The sequence below is a fragment of the Nomascus leucogenys genome, chromosome 20, assembly GCF_006542625.1.
Source record: "Nomascus leucogenys isolate Asia chromosome 20, Asia_NLE_v1, whole genome shotgun sequence".
Taxonomy (NCBI): Eukaryota; Metazoa; Chordata; class Mammalia; order Primates; family Hylobatidae; genus Nomascus; species Nomascus leucogenys.
Genome location: NC_044400.1, coordinates 80,805,197 through 80,820,646, shown reverse-complemented (window position 1 = coordinate 80,820,646; position 15,450 = coordinate 80,805,197). Strand labels below are relative to the sequence as shown.

General features: G+C 46.1%; 1 protein-coding gene across 1 annotated transcript in view; it reads right to left on the bottom strand.

Annotated features, from left to right (window-relative positions):
- The window catches only part of NOP14 (NOP14 nucleolar protein), a 28,573-nt gene that overhangs the window by 12,287 nt on the left and 836 nt on the right, over positions 1 to 15,450 (bottom strand). The window contains exons 2-8 of the mRNA XM_012499671.2: positions 11,032 to 11,166; positions 10,036 to 10,177; positions 6,058 to 6,197; positions 5,125 to 5,259; positions 3,884 to 4,006; positions 1,361 to 1,492; positions 162 to 441 (exon numbers count right to left, since the gene is read on the bottom strand). Of these exons, the coding sequence (XP_012355125.2) occupies positions 162 to 441; positions 1,361 to 1,492; positions 3,884 to 4,006; positions 5,125 to 5,259; positions 6,058 to 6,197; positions 10,036 to 10,177; positions 11,032 to 11,166 (1,087 nt within the window). The remainder of the gene's footprint in view (positions 1 to 161; positions 442 to 1,360; positions 1,493 to 3,883; positions 4,007 to 5,124; positions 5,260 to 6,057; positions 6,198 to 10,035; positions 10,178 to 11,031; positions 11,167 to 15,450) is intronic.

Genomic DNA, 15,450 nt, shown 5'->3' with positions numbered 1-15,450 from the left:
GACCTGGATCAGTAGACACGGGGGTGTGTCCAGGCACTCCCAAGGGCATCCTTGGTCCCCACTCCACAAATGCAACCCCTGGAAGGGAGACGAACACACACAGCTACGGCCAGGTCATAAAGGTTATCCCAGAGTCTGAGGAAACCCGCGCACTCGCCCACCTGTGAATGTGTAGGGCAGCTCGTCTCTGGTAGCTTTTCCAGCTCTTTCCTTGCTGCTCATCAACCCTTTCCCAGGAGTCTGCCGCTGCTCTTTTGCTGGCTTCTCGTTTTCTTCCTCGCTCTCCACGTTGGATTCCAGGTCCGAGTGACTATCTGGGCTGTCGCTCTCCTCCGTGTCCTCATCGCCTGAACTGTCACCTTCTTCCTCGTTGCTCTCAGGGTCACTGGCTTCCTTGCTTTGCTCTTCCTGGACATCTTCCTCGACATTCATCTTTCCATCCTACCAAGAGCGTGGAAACCACAGGCCATCAAGACAGGCGGAGACAACGCTGGACCATCTCACAGCCACGTCAAGAGGCTGCCACATCGGTGCTTCCTACGTGGTTGCAAGGAACACAAACCTGTGTGCTCCATTTGCCCACTGGCACTAGGCCTCCTGCCCACCACCCACTTCTAGGCAATTCGAGCCACAGGAGCTACAGGCTGCCAGAGAACCCTGCTGCAGGATGCTGGGCCGGGTTCAGGTTTTGCCAGGGAACAGCATGGGATCAGGATTTGGAAGGTGTACAGTGGCCGTGGGCTTTAGCACAAGGAGTGTCTACAGCACCCACTACTGGTTTGGGGGCGCTGCACCTTCTGCTCCTCCAGGTAACCTAGTGTTTTTATCAGTATCCATTTTCCTGTATGGATCTCTTCTGCTTGAAACCTGTCCTGCCTACTTTTCTTCCCTGGACGCTGACTGATACGCTCTTAAAACGAGAAAAGGGTATCAATTTATAAAGTTTGTGAATAAAAACTACACCAGTCATAGAAACTCAACGACATCACTCAAAGAAAATTCACAACTCTAGCCTTGAGTTAGCTCCCTCGATGGTATGATGAGGTCATGCAGATAGAATCGTGCAGTTATTAACAAAAGCAGTTGATGTTAAGTGAGTAATCAGTTTTATCTGTATTCCTTTGAGAGAGTGAGAAAGAGAGGAGAGCATGAGCAAGTGAGTGCGCACGCTATTGTTCAAGTCTCTCCAAAGTTTTGATATCTGATATACCATAAACACCACATAAAGAACTTTAGAGAAACTGGTTAAAAAGATTTAAAATTCCCAACTGTAATAAATCCCTAAAATGAATACCAAAAAAATGTTTTTAAATTAAAAAAAAAGAGAGAGAGAGAAAGAAAATGAAGGCAAACATCTTACTTTGTAGGAAAGCAAACGCCTGTCATCTTTATCTAGCACGAAGCCATCATTCAGATCATCTGCTGACATATGTTTTGGTTTCTTAACATTTTCATCCTCATCCTTTCCAAGCATTCTTCGAAGTCTCTCAGCCTGAGCAAGAAGGAATGAGATGTCTTAGATCACACTCTTCCAACATTTGGTGAGGGGGCCGTGCAGTCCTGCCCTGGGCATCGGGCTGGGCCTACGGTCCTCCCGCTCTGAGGCTGGTGCATCCAGCCTGCTTTCTGCCTGCAGTTTTCAATCAGGCATGCAAACACTTGCTAAGCAGTACATTCCTCATTTAACAAAATCAACTGTTCAAACTTTGTGGCCAATACTCTCCAGTCACCAGGCAAGCCTATTATTCTGAGGTCTTCATAGCCCAATTCTGCTGGCCAGCCCCGACTGGGACTCATCACCCCCTGCACCGAGAGAAGAGGAGCCAGGACACCAAGAGCAAGCAGCTCCACGGCCTCCACTATTTGACCGCACACTGGATATGGGAAGAAGCTAGTGATGTGGTTATGTCAAAACAGCCAGCTGAGCCAGGTGTGATGGCAGCTCACGCCTGTAACCCCAGCACTGTGGGAGGCCGTGGTGGGAGAATCAGCTGAGACCAGGAGTTTGAGAACAGCCTAGGCAACACAGGGAGATGCTCATCTATACAAACAATTTTTAAAAATTAGCGGGGGCCGGGTGCGGTGGCTCACACCTGTAATCCCAGCACTTTGGGAGGCCGAGGTGACTGGATCACCTGAGGTCAAGAGTTCAAGACCACCTGGCCAACATGGCAAAATCCTGTCTCTACTAAAAATACAAAAATTAGCCGGGCATGGTGGCGGGCACCTGTAAATCCCAGCTCCTCAGGAGGCTGAGGCAGGAGAATCACTTGAACCCAGGAGGTGGAGTTTGCAGTGAGCCAAGATTGTGCCACTGTACTCTAGCTGGGCGACACAGCGAGACTCCATCTCAGAAAAAAAAAAAAAAAAAAAAAATTAGCTGGGCATAGTGGTGTGAGTCTGTGGTCCCAGCTACCTGCAAGGCAGAGGCAGGAGGACTGCCTGAGCCTGGGAAGTTGAGGCTGCAGCGAGCTGTGATTGTGCCACTACATTCCAGCCTCGGCAACACAGACTTTGTCTTAAAAAAAGCAAATGTGGTTGGGTGCAGTGGCTCACGCCTGTAATCCCAGCACTTTGGGAGGCCAAGATGGGTGGATCACCTGAGGTCAGTAGTTCGAGACCAGCCTGACCAACATGGTGAAACCCTGTCTCTATTAAAAATACAAAAATTAGCCGGATGTGGTGGCGGGTGCTTGTAATCCCAGCTACTTGGGACGCTGAGGCTGGAGAACTGCTTGAACCTGGGAGGCAGAGGCTACAGTGAGCCGAGATCATGCCACTGATATCGCCTGGGTGACAGAGCAAGACTCTGTCTTGGAAAACAAAACAAAACAAAACAAAAACAACAACAACAAAAAAACAAATGAAAAAACTCAGCCAGCTGTAGAAGTGTCTTTACTTTGTTTTTGTTTTAATACAATGAATTTTTAAAAACTGCATTTAAAAAAAAAAAGCTTACAAGATAATATACTCATTACATTGTTAGTAGACGTTTTGGAATAGAGTAATTATTAAGGAATGTCCATTTCTGGCCGGGCACAGTGGCTCATGCCTGTAATGTCAGCACTTTGGGAGGCCAAGGTGGGTGGATCGCTTGAGGTCAGGAGTTCGAGACCAGCCTGGCCAACATAGCGAAATCCCATCTCTACTAAAAATACAAAAATTAGCTGGGCGTTGGGGTGGTGGGGGGAGGGGGGCGGCGGCTATAATCTCAGGTACTCAGGAGGCTGAGAACTGCTTGAACCCGGGAGGCGGAGGTTGTAGTGAGCTGAGATCACACCATTGCACTCCAGCCTTGGCAACAGAGTGAAACTCCGTCTCAAAAAAAAAATAAAAGGAATGTCCATTTTTAATTGGTGTACTTGGGTATTATTTGCATTTTATTTTATGTTTTTGCTTTTATGATCAGAAATAAAAAGGTATTCATGTCGGGCGCGGTGGCTCACGCCTGTAATCCCAGCACCTTGGGAGGCCGAGGCAGGTGGATCATGAGGTCAGGAGATAGAGACTATCCTGGCTAACACGGTGAAACCCCGTCTCTACTTAAAATACAAAGAAATTAGCCGGGCGTGGTGGCAGGCGCCTGTGGTCCCAGCTACTCAGGAGGCTGAGGCAACAGAACGGCGGCATGAACCCGGGAGGCGGAGGTTGCAGTGAGCTGACATCGCACCACTGCACTCCAGCCTGGGCAACAGAGCCAAACTCTGTCTCAAAAAAAAAAAAAAAAAAAAAAGGTATTCATGAATAAATACAAACTTTAAATAGACTAAAATATTCCACTGATCAAACAGAGTATTCTCTTCAGCCCATCCTGCAAAATGGAGCAGAAGGGGCTGTGGACAGACAGCAGCACAGCCCTGCTCCTGAGGTGCTGCCACCCTACCTCCAGCTTCCTGAGGCGCTCCTGCTCTTCCTTTGCCAATTCTGCCTCCGTCTTCATCCTGTTAGAGGGCTGCGCCTTCATTTCAAAGCCAAGCTCGCGAACCATCATGTCATATGCATCGGGCTAAGGTAGAAAGAAGAAATTCTTCATTTTAAAAATATATTTATTTCTTATTTTACAAAAAGAAAAGATCTAGCTTCCTGGCACATTCTAGTAATGGCTGGATAATGTTATTGAAGTAGCTAAGCCACATCTACGTCTTTTCTTCTAGAGAGAAAACTGTTCTGATCAGCCCTGAGGACTGCGAAATCAGTGGACATTTGGTCACAAAGAATTTGTTTACCCCTAGAAAAATTCTCAGAATACATGTGCTTTAACAAAAACAGGCCGGGCGCAGTGGCTCACGCCTGTAATCCCAGCACTTTGGGAGGCCGAGGTGGGCAGATCACCTGAGGTCAGGAGTTTGAGACCAGCCTGGCCAACATGGTGAAACCCTGTCTTTACTAAAAATACATAAATTAGCCAAGCATGGTGGCACGTGCCTGTAATCCCAGCTACCTGGGAAGCTGAGGCAAGAGAATCACTTGAACCCAGGAGGTGGAGGTTGCAGTGAGCCGACATTGCACCACTTCACTCCAGCCTGGGTGACAATGCGAGACTCAGTCTCAAACAACAACAAAAACACTACTTATCCAGGCATTACGCCCTAAACATGGGAAATTAAGTAAAGTAACAGTAATAGCAAGGGTGACTCACAAAGATGTGCAGATAACCACATGACACTCATCTAGTGAAATCTATATTTCTCTGAGAACCCAGTTTCTTAAACAAATGCTGCATTTTCCAACAGTTTAGACTAAAGAGAATGCAGCAGGAAACAAAAACTGTTTATAGAGGAAAAAATAAATAAATGTATATTAAATGTATGTATTATGTATCAACAGACAAACATGTCACATGGAAGTTCAGACACCTATTCTAATGTGTCCACCCTGAATTACTTCTTCCATTCAGAAACACCACTTTTTGCAGTTTCATTCACCTGGAATAGAGACTCAAGTAACTGAATCTATTTCCACCCCAAGATTACACATAGCAGGTAATGCAGTATCAATGTTCAACAGAAACTTGTCCTAAAGGAAACAGCCAGAAGAGCAGTCCAGCCCCAGCCCTTTCTCTGGAGAAAGTCGGTCAGCCAAGCTCAGTGAGTGAAGAGTTTGTTTCAGTCACTTGGCTCCCACCTTGGGCTTCTCCTTTTTATCTCTGTTCTCTGACTTGGGGGTTTTGTGGGACAAGAGAGTCTGAATTTCCTTCCAGTCTTGGTCTAGCTTCTCTGTGAGCTCAAGGGCATCTTCTCGTTGAGCCTGTCTCTCCCTCTGGGGAAAAAAAACGACAGACACACACCACATACCGTTAGTACTTGCACTTCAACCCAGAGGCCCAATGTCAGTGCCAAGGACACACACAGTGACCACTCACTTGGCACCAAACGTTTCAACACAGGAAAGAGGACAGGAGAAATTAGTATTTTACATGCAAAGCTACAAAATCTCATCAGACGGAAATCATTTCTTGCCATAAACCATTAATTTAGATGCTCTGAGCAGTTCACTGCAAGTGAATAAAAAAGTGATTTTTTGGGTACATGTCAGATACTAAAACCAGCAACAACAAAAAACCCATCCGTGCCAGGTGCGGTGGCTCACCCTGTGCTTTAGAACTAGGCCAAGGTGGGAGAACTGCTTGAGGCTAGGAGTTCGAGACCAGCCTGGTCGACACAGCACGATCCCCATCTCTACAAAAAACAATTAGCTGGGCATGATGGTGCCCACCAGCTACTTGGGGAGCTGAGGTGGGAGGATCACTGGATCCTTGAACCCAGGAGTTTGAGGCCACAGTGAGCTTTGATCGTGCCACTGTACTCCAGCCCGGGAAACAGAGACTACGTCTCAAAATAAAACAAAACAAACCAAAAAAAGGCAAAAGAACCAAAACCTGTCAGAGGTATATGCTTTATGTGATTTTTAAAATTCCTACTCACAACAAATGCTTTTACTAAACTCACATGAAATATTAAACACAGCCTAAAAATGTACAGGGAAAAAAAGCTCAAACACATTTTGGTGAGCCTGTCTTACCGTGGAGAAGATGATGAAGAACACTCACTAACCCACCTTCTCTTGTTTGGACTTGGCAATGAGCTCTTCAATCAGCTCTTTCCGGGACTTGGGTTTCTCCTGCTCCTCGCCTTCCTGTTGAGTCTTCTTGTGAAGGAGCCCACCACCTCCTCCAAAGTGGGCAGCAGTCAGCTCAGCTGGGGGCAAAAGGCAGAAAACCCCACAGTGAAGCCCAGCCCTGGCGTGGGAAGTGTTTCCTGTAGCACTCTGCCAGTGCTTCCCCCATAGTGGTCTGGAGAGGCCCACATTTGAGAAAAAAATGCTCACACGCAACAGCCTGGCCTGAGACCATAGGCACAACGGCACTTGAGAGATACCCAAGGTAAGCCACCCTGAGAAAACCCAGATCCATTACACTCCCAACTGGCCGTAACCCAAGTGGCTGGAAACACCAAGCACCTATTTTTGATTGTGCTGCTTCTAGTGAAGACTGGCAAACCTAGAGCAAGCTGGCTCCAGGGTCTTGGTGGGAGCATTGCCCAGGATCAGTGGTGCAATCTGTGTCCCTCCCACCTCCCTGGGCAGGGCCTGGAGACTCCAAAGCCCTGAGCTAAGGGCAGGAGCAGGAATCATCTACCAGGGCCACTGATCTTCAGTCTGCCCTACGCACTAGGGCAGAAGAGAAATTAAACATTGTAGGAAACATCACATTTGGAATAAAAGAAACCTTTAAAAATCCAATTTCTCAAATGAAAAAAGAGGCTCAGATGGGAAATGATTTACCCAAAGGCCCATGTCATAACAGAAACAAATGTTTAGATGGTTTCTCCAGCTTGGGCCTCCAGCATGCGAGCAGCTCCCTGGCCAGCAGGGCCCTAGCCTGGTGCCTGCCTGCCTGGGCTCCCCACCTCCACTCCCTTCTCAACGCCCCCTCTCTCCTTTCTTTTCACCCCTCTCTAACTCTCCCTTGCCTCTCCTCTGAAATGCAGTCTTGCCTGAGTTCGGGTCAGTTCTCAGTTTTCCTCTCACTGCCAGCAGTGCTCGACGCATTCATCACTTGTTCTAGAAAAGCTTTCTCTCCTTGGCTTCCAGCCCAACCCCGCTGCCAGGGCCTCACTGTCTCCTCTTCTCCAACTCTTCAGGTCACAGTTCCTGCTGTCCCTCCTCTATTTACTCGTATTCCCTTGGCAGCCTCATTCAGTCTCTGTGCTGACAGCATCCAGTTCCTGTCTCCGGCCTGCATTCTCCCTGAACTCCAGACTGCACCTCCAGCACCGCACCATGGATGTCTAGCGGGCATTTCAAACTCCCCCCAAACCCATCTATCCCACAGTCTTCTCATTGCAACGAATGGCAATTCTATCTTCCCAGGTGCTCAGGCCACACACCCTTGGAGTCATCCTTGATGCCTGTCTCCCACACCTGTATCCAGTTTGCTGGGAAGTCCCACTGGCCTTGTCCTGTCACACTACGTGATTCCTTGGCTCCAATACCCCGACTCCATTTCTCAAGTAAAAGCCAAAATCTTGGCCAGGCATGGTAGTGCACAGCTGTAGACCCAGCTACTCTGGAGGCTGAGATGGGAGGATTGCCTGAGCCCAGGAAGCCAAGGCTGCAGTGAGCTGTGGTCACGCTGCCACACTCCAGTGAGGCTGAACAAGACGCCTCAATGGCACGTGCTGCCCTTTCCTGCTTTTTCCTCCATAGCACTTCCAACTTTGATCAGACAGCATAATGTGGTGACATATTTGTTTAATGTTTGGGTCTCCCCATAAAATGTGAGCTGAAGGAGGGCAAGGCTTTTTGACACTGGCATTTCTCCGGAACCGAGAACAGTGCCTGGCACATACACTAGTATTGGTAAGTGAATGAATGAATGATTCCGGATTTCCTGAAACGAATGATTTCCTTCCTGGAAAACTAAGCATATCAGCAAACACTATTTAGTACTCTAGTAATCCAAGGTTGATCACGCTATTTTCTTTTTGTTTTTTTAACTTTTATTTTAGGTTTTGGGGTACATGTGAAGGTTTGTTACACAGGTAAACGCGTGTCATGGGAGTCTGTTGTACAGATTATTTCATCGCCCAGTACTAAGCCCAATAGTGATCTTTTCTGCTCCTCTCCCTCCCTCTCAAGTAGATCCCCATGTCTGCTGTTTCCTTCTTTGTGTTCAAGAGTTCTCATCATTTAGCTCCCACTTACTTACAAGTGAGAAAGTGCGGTATTTGGTTTTCTGTTCTTTAGTTTGCTAAGGATGATGGATGGCCTCCGGTTCCATCCACATTCCCACAAAAGACATGATCTCATTCTTTTTTATGGCTGCATACTATTCCATGTTTTATATGTGCCATTATAATAGTTTCTTAAAAGAAAGATTTGCAAAATGCCAACTCATAAGCTTGTATTAATTATATAAAAGATTCAGAAAAGGATTATTTAAAAAAAAAAAACAAGGAAATCCTCCCTTAATGAGTTTGTATTAGGATTTGGTTAGAAAGCTTTTTTATGTATCTATTTATTTTGAAGTCCAAACACAGTATATTTTACAGTAGGTGAAATGGCTGTATTCACAGTGTAAAACAGCACACAGCAGCTACAATTTAGGAGTCAGGCTACCTGGGATTTGAAGCCCAGCCCCCTCTGGCTACGAGGCCTGAGCAAGTACCACCAACTCTTGTCCTTAATCTCAGCTTCCGCAGCGGTAAAGTGGGGTAACACCTCGCTCATGGGGTGGTTTTTAAGATGAAATTCTCCTAAGAGAACAGACCATGCGACAGTTGAACAAAACAGAATTTGTCTCCACATGACAAATTCAGTGTATTTATTTTCACATGTAAGAGGCTTTTCTTTTATAAAAATTACCTGGGCTTTGGTGAGCTCATAAACAAAATCAAAGGATAAAAATCAGCAATGAATAGCTGAATTCCCAGGACCTGTTACTCGGAGAAACTGAGTCCTACTTCTGCTCTAGTCACCGGCGCACCACAGCGCCTCCTGGCAATGAGGGGAATGCCACTCATCTCCAGTCTCAGGGAATTAGGATCTCCCCAGGGAATGAGTTTTATAGCTAAGGGTCCTTGAGAACTCTTGAACAATGAAAAGAGCAAAGACAAAGGCATGGAGGTTAAAATAACTGGCCATTCTCTTCATGCCTGTGAAGCTGAGCAGTGGCAGGGCCTCCTGGTATGTCGCAGATGGCAGGTTCTGCACCACATGCTTGCTGCCCTAACTCCTAAGCCTTTTGCCCCTTGGATTAGCCAAATATCAGAAGGCAGCCCCAGGCTTTAACGCCTTAACTTTCACACACTGACAAAACAAAGCTTTGAGAGTCAGTTTCAGATTTGTACACCTTTGTTCTGAAGATGCTGGAAAATGGGACCCACTCTAACTTACAAGAAATGTCAAGTAATTGATGTCATGACTGCAACCTTATAAATAGGGTTCATGACAGTCAGACCCGAACTGAATCTTAAACTCTGTTAACATTATTTAAGGCCAAAATTTACCTGTTTCATATTGTTATCTACAGATATGAGGCTCAATATGATTTTCCTCAAACTGCTATAATTCCACAGTAGGTAAAAGCTGAAGGAACTACATCAATGCCACGGGTACAAATATTAGGCTGGAATTGATAAAGTAGGGGGAGCAAAGTAGTGCATTCAATGAGCCACCTGGTGTCAGTGAGGTGGGTTCTCCCCACAGCTCTGACTCTGGCATCGGGCAAAACACCTTATTTCTCTGAGCTCATGGGTAGAACGAGCTATTTTGAGGTTCAAATAAAATAATGGATATCAACATGCTTTCTCAGCCCATAAAAGCATCTATCTACACACCATCTTAAAGTTCTGAAAACTTAAAAAAATAAATAAATAAAAACTGTCACTTGTGAAATTTGTAGAGAGGCTAATGATCAGTAAAACTTTCATGCAATAACTTCCTCTAGTCTCTAAGAAGAGCAGAAGGTCTAACAATGAACAGACTCTCCCTGACTCCATGCCCACAGGCCCGTGCAGGGTACCCCAGCCTCACCAGACAATGCTCCTCGATCCTCAGCATCGCTGTCACTGTCCACAATGTCATTATGCTTCTCGATGTCTGCCAAAGACTGGCCATAATGAGTCAATTCTTCATCTTCGTTTAGATTGTAGATGCTTTTTTTCTCATGATGTCGCTGACAGGAGAAAAAAAAAGTTTCCTAAAATTACCACTTCCATTTCGCAGCAAAAAAAAGAGATATATATATATATATATATATATTTCTATTATATTTGAAATATGACAATGAATCCTAAGCAGCCTTAAAGAGTATTCTGGGTCAACTAAGCAATGATTCATGATTCAGACAGAAATGGAACTCATGGAGGGGAATTCTTTTTTTCTTTCTTTTTTTTTTTTTGAGACAGAGTCTCACTCTGTTACCCAGGCTGGAGTGCAGTAGTGCGATCTGGGCTCACTGCAACCTCTGACTCCCTGGTTCAAGTGATTCTCCTGCCTCAGCCTCTTGAGTAGCTGGGATTATAGGCATGCACCACCACGCCCGGCTAATTTTTGTATTTTTAGTAGAGACGGGGTTTCATCATGTTGGCCAGGATGGTCTCGATCTCCTGACCTTGTGATCCACTCGCCTCAGCCTCCCAAAGTGCTGGGATTACAGGCATGAGCCACTGCGCCTGGCCTCACGGAGGGGAATTCTTAAATAAGCCCAGGGGCCAGTTTCCACTCCAGCAATGCTGCTCAGGCCACTGGCTCTCCACCCAACGGAGCTGAAGGCAGCAGCTCAGCTGAGAACTCCTGTGCACACTGCTGCCGTGTAGTAGAGTTAAGGCATTTATCCATTCAGCTAACATTTGCAGAAGAGGTTGCTTCTCCTTTGGCCTAGCCAGGTAAGGCACAGGATTCGAGGGCTATCCCCTGGACCTTCCGAGTACCCAGAAACATGCAGAACGTACAGAATCAGCCTTCTCCTTGGGCTTGACTTCCCTGTGAAATGTACAGCAAAAACCCTCCTCCAGTTTCTTTCCATACCTGCTGTTCCAGAGCAAACCGCTTCATCATCTTCTCCTCGGGGCTCATGTTGCTGTTGTATTCTCCGAAGCGTTTATCTCTGAATACATTGGACTTATCCCTTTCTTTGTACTCCTTTAGTAAAGTCTGTGTACGCTGGAAAACAGGTCAGAAAACAATCTCACAAAAAATTCTTGTGATTTCCACTACAGGGGACATCAGAACAGTGCATACTTTAAAGTTCAGGGCTATGCACAGTGATGTCGAAGCACACCCAATCTGCTTTCATCCATGATAGGCTTTCTGTACTAGTGACAGAATTTTGAGAAAAGCAAAACAACTTTCAATGATAATGGGGCGATCACTTTCTTTTCTTCTTTAGAGTCTACTGGTGCCAAAAGGAAGGGTAAAAAAGAACACACTAGCCAAGCTCAAGGCATGAACGGCTCCCTCAGCTGTAACAGCTGCCTTAAGGTTTAAAATGTGCACTTTCCGCCAGAATCATTTGGAAAAGTGGAAATGGGTTTAGATTCCTTCCATCATGGAGGAGGGTACTATTTCCCATCAAAGGTACTCCTAAGAAATGTACAGTTGTGAGTTCACACTAGACACAAGGCAATAAACAAGTTAGCGAGGTCACAGGTTAGGGGCTTCACCTTTATAACACCAAGAGGAGCAATATTTTAAATACAGATAGCAAGTATCAAATAATTTGGTTATTTTCCCAGCAGCAACAAAAAAAGACCAAGTTTAATAGTATTCAAAGTTGGCTGTCCTGGAGGTTGAATTCCCTAAAGCAGGGAGAAGACAGAGGTGGGTGAGGAACGAGTGGCCTCTGCAACCTGAGATGGCCACATTGCAAACTCTTTCCCGCTGCAGAACTTCTTCTATTTGCTAAGGAACTGCCATTACACTGGTGTTTACACAGCAATTCTGAAAGGAAATGGCACCAAGGCAAAATCTTGATGCAATGGAAGGCCCTTGGAATGATCCAATTCAGTGGTTTTACAAACCCACCACAAATTGGTGCCTCGACAGACATTTGAAACCTCTGATCTAACCACAGACTTAAGTGTTCCTTGCCTTCTTCAGGGATTCCTCTAATTTGTGAAGTCACTTTGAAAGAATGCGTGCGTGTGGCAGGAGGGAGCGTGTGGTGACTTGGTCACTGCCACTCTGGTTCCAAGTTCTGTTTCAGGAGGGGACAGGTCAGATTTTGCTCCAGACATAGGTCACTTCCCCAGGGTCGGAGATGAACTTAAAGGCTAAGAAACCCACATTTAAGGTCAAATCCAGGAGCTGGAAGAGGAGGAAAAGAGAGTGGAAGGGGTTAAGAAGCAGCTGGGCAAGAGCAGAAGATGCTCCAGCAGGGACAGAAGCACGCCCTGGCCCTCCTTTCCATTTAGAGCACATTTCATCTGGAGAGGTCAACCGAAATATTAATCATGTGGACAGGAGAAAAGGATGTGAAAAAACCACTTCTCTTATCTCACTTTGAAATGTGAAAGTGCTATTATTACACTTAAAATGCATGAAAAACCCCTCTGCTGCCTGAAGAGTAGGAAAGCATCCATTAGTTCGATAAATACTGCCAAGGCAATTTTCTTCATTTTCTTCAAGAATGTTTCAAGAACCAATTTGTTTCAACTGAGACACGCTGAATTATTAATCCCTAGTAACTTCTAGTAACTTCCTACCGTGGCAGTGCTAAACAATGTTTGTTAAAAACACCTTTGGGGCTGGGCGCGGTGGCTCACGCCTGTAATCCCAGCACTCTGGGAGGCTGAGGCGGGAGGATCACGAGGTCAGGAGATTGAGACCATCCTGGCTAACATGGTGAAACCCCGTCTCTACTAAAAATACAAAAAAATTAGCTGGGCGTGGTGGTGGGCACCTGTAGTCCCAGCTACTCGGGAGGCTGAGGCAGGAGAATGGCGTGAACCCGGGAAGTGGAGCTTGCAGTGAGCTGAGATTGCACCACTGCACTCCAGCCTGGACGACAGACAAAGACTCTGTCTCAAAACAAAACAAAACAAAAAACACACAAACAAACCACCTTGGGTACAATTTCCTGCACCAGAGTCTAAAGACAGCAAGTGTCCCCAGATAAACCAGAGGGCTCAATCGCCATCGCTCTGTTCTCTCCGCTTCTGTTAGGAGCCATTCCAGAGCGAGATCCTGCTGGATGCTGATAGTGAACCACACACAGTACTGAATCAGGTTAAGCTCTCTGAACCTTCACCATTCTTTATCCGCAGAGCAAAATTTTAAAACAACATCTCACTATTTAAATCACAAGGTCTAGCTGGCAATCAGATGGGAGCACATTACATGTGCTAGCCTGTACTGCTCGATGAACTCTGTACAGAGGCTGCTTACATGCTACACTGAGACTTTTTTTTTTTTTTTTTTAAAGATGGAATCTCGCTCTGTCACCCAGGCTGGAGTGCAGTGGCACAGTCTTGGCTCACTGCAACCTCCGCCTGCCAGGTTCAAGCAATTCTCCTGTCTCAGCCTCCCGAGTAGCTGGGATTACAGGCGCATGCTGCCATGCCCGGCTAATTTTTTTGTATTTTTAGTAGAGATGGGGTTTCACCGTGTTGCCCAGGCTGGTTTCGAACTCCTGAGCTCAGGCAATCCGCCTGCCTCGGCCTCCCAAAGTGCTAGGATCACAGGTGTGAGCCACCAAACCCGGCCTACAATGAGAAGACTTCTGAGGTCTGTCCCTGCAGAGGCAGGGAGTGTCACTGGCTTCTAGCAGGAAGGAGGTAGATGGGGCAGGCATCAGCCATCTCTGCCTCTAAAAATATTAGTTCTCATTATCTGGAATATGATTCTATGGGTAAATCTTAGTAAAGAACAGCCCTTAGGCTATAAATACGTAATATGAGTTATTCTACATTATTGTGATTCTCTCTTTCTTAAACTACATAGATGTTGTAACATCATACGGAATTTACAGCATAAAATGGGGATAATAACAGTACGTCCCCCTCATAACGGTGAGGATTAAATGTAAATCGTGTGGCACAAGGCCTGACCAACTGTAACGGACCAGTAACTATATTAACAATATAGTTACTGATTTAAGAACTACATTAATATAACTTATTTTATAAATTATTTCAGAAATAAGGAAACTGAGGCACAGCTATAAAGCAATGTCCTGAGACTGGCACCTGGGGGCTGCCCTCTTCCTGCCAGACTGAGTGCCTCAGAGTGCTACAACTCACCAGAGGGGAGAAGCCAATTGAGACAGCCTGTTCGAAGGGACTAGCCCACATGAAAAGACCCAGGCCTCCTGCGCCGGCCTCACGTGCCCCTAGACGTGTTATCAAGCTTGGAGTCAACTGGACGACCTGCTGTCCCTCAGACAGCTGCGAGCGCCACACTTCACCACACTGGGACAATGTGCCTTTGCATGTGTGTCCTCTGCCCACCCTGGGCTCATGAACAGCTCACTCCCCTTGCAAAACTTGACTGTAACTCCCTCTAGGAAGAATTTTCGGACTTTCCTAACTATTACACTTTTTCCTGACCGTGATTCCTAAGGCACTCAGGTTCCATCTTTGATTTCTTCAAATATTTGTGTTTCTTCCATGGGCCAAGCATTGGAGATCCAAAAAGGAGCAGCAATTCCTGCCCTTGTCCCAGGCCTTCAGCACAGGGCAGGGAGGTGGATCTGCTCAATAGCAGAAGTTTGAGCAACCTGTCCTATTTGGGTAACATAGCTTGGGTGGTGAACCTGAGCTGGCCCTGTAGAGACTTTCGGAGGTAAGGCAGACCTTTTGGACAAACTGAGTTGCAAGAAGCGAAGCAAGGACAACAGCCTGACTGTGCGGGACTCGAACAAGCCAAGAAGGTTAAGAATAACAGTATTTAGAGAACACTTGCTGTGTGCTCTATGTGCTGTCTTACTTAATTCTTACAAACCACCACGAGGGGTAGGATGTATATTATCATTTCTACTTTTGAAATGAGAAAACTGAGGCTTCAGTGGTGAAGACAAACGTGTCTCTTCTAGGGAACCACACTACCTTATTCTCCCACCCTGGCCCTGGGATGTGTAATGAGGGACTCCTATCGAAGTCAGCTGTAAGTCTATCTTGCCGATTACACACGCTGTCGTCTTCGCGCAGTAAGGATAATATTTGATTTGATTCAAAGACCATCCAGCTTGCACACTGTGATGGAATAGAGATCAGGAGCTCATGAAGGCAGGGGCAAGTCTTATTTACCTTTATCTCCCCGAACCTAGAAGCGAGGTCAAACAGAAGCGCTCGGGGTAGCAAGAAGGCTTTGTAGACATTGAAATGTGAATGCATGCCCAGCCCTTACCAGTTGTGTGACCTTAGGAAATTCACTTGTCCTTTCTGTGCCTTAATTTTTTCACCAACCTACTAATGTATGTTCCTCAGTGAAAATTTAAAAAAAAAATTA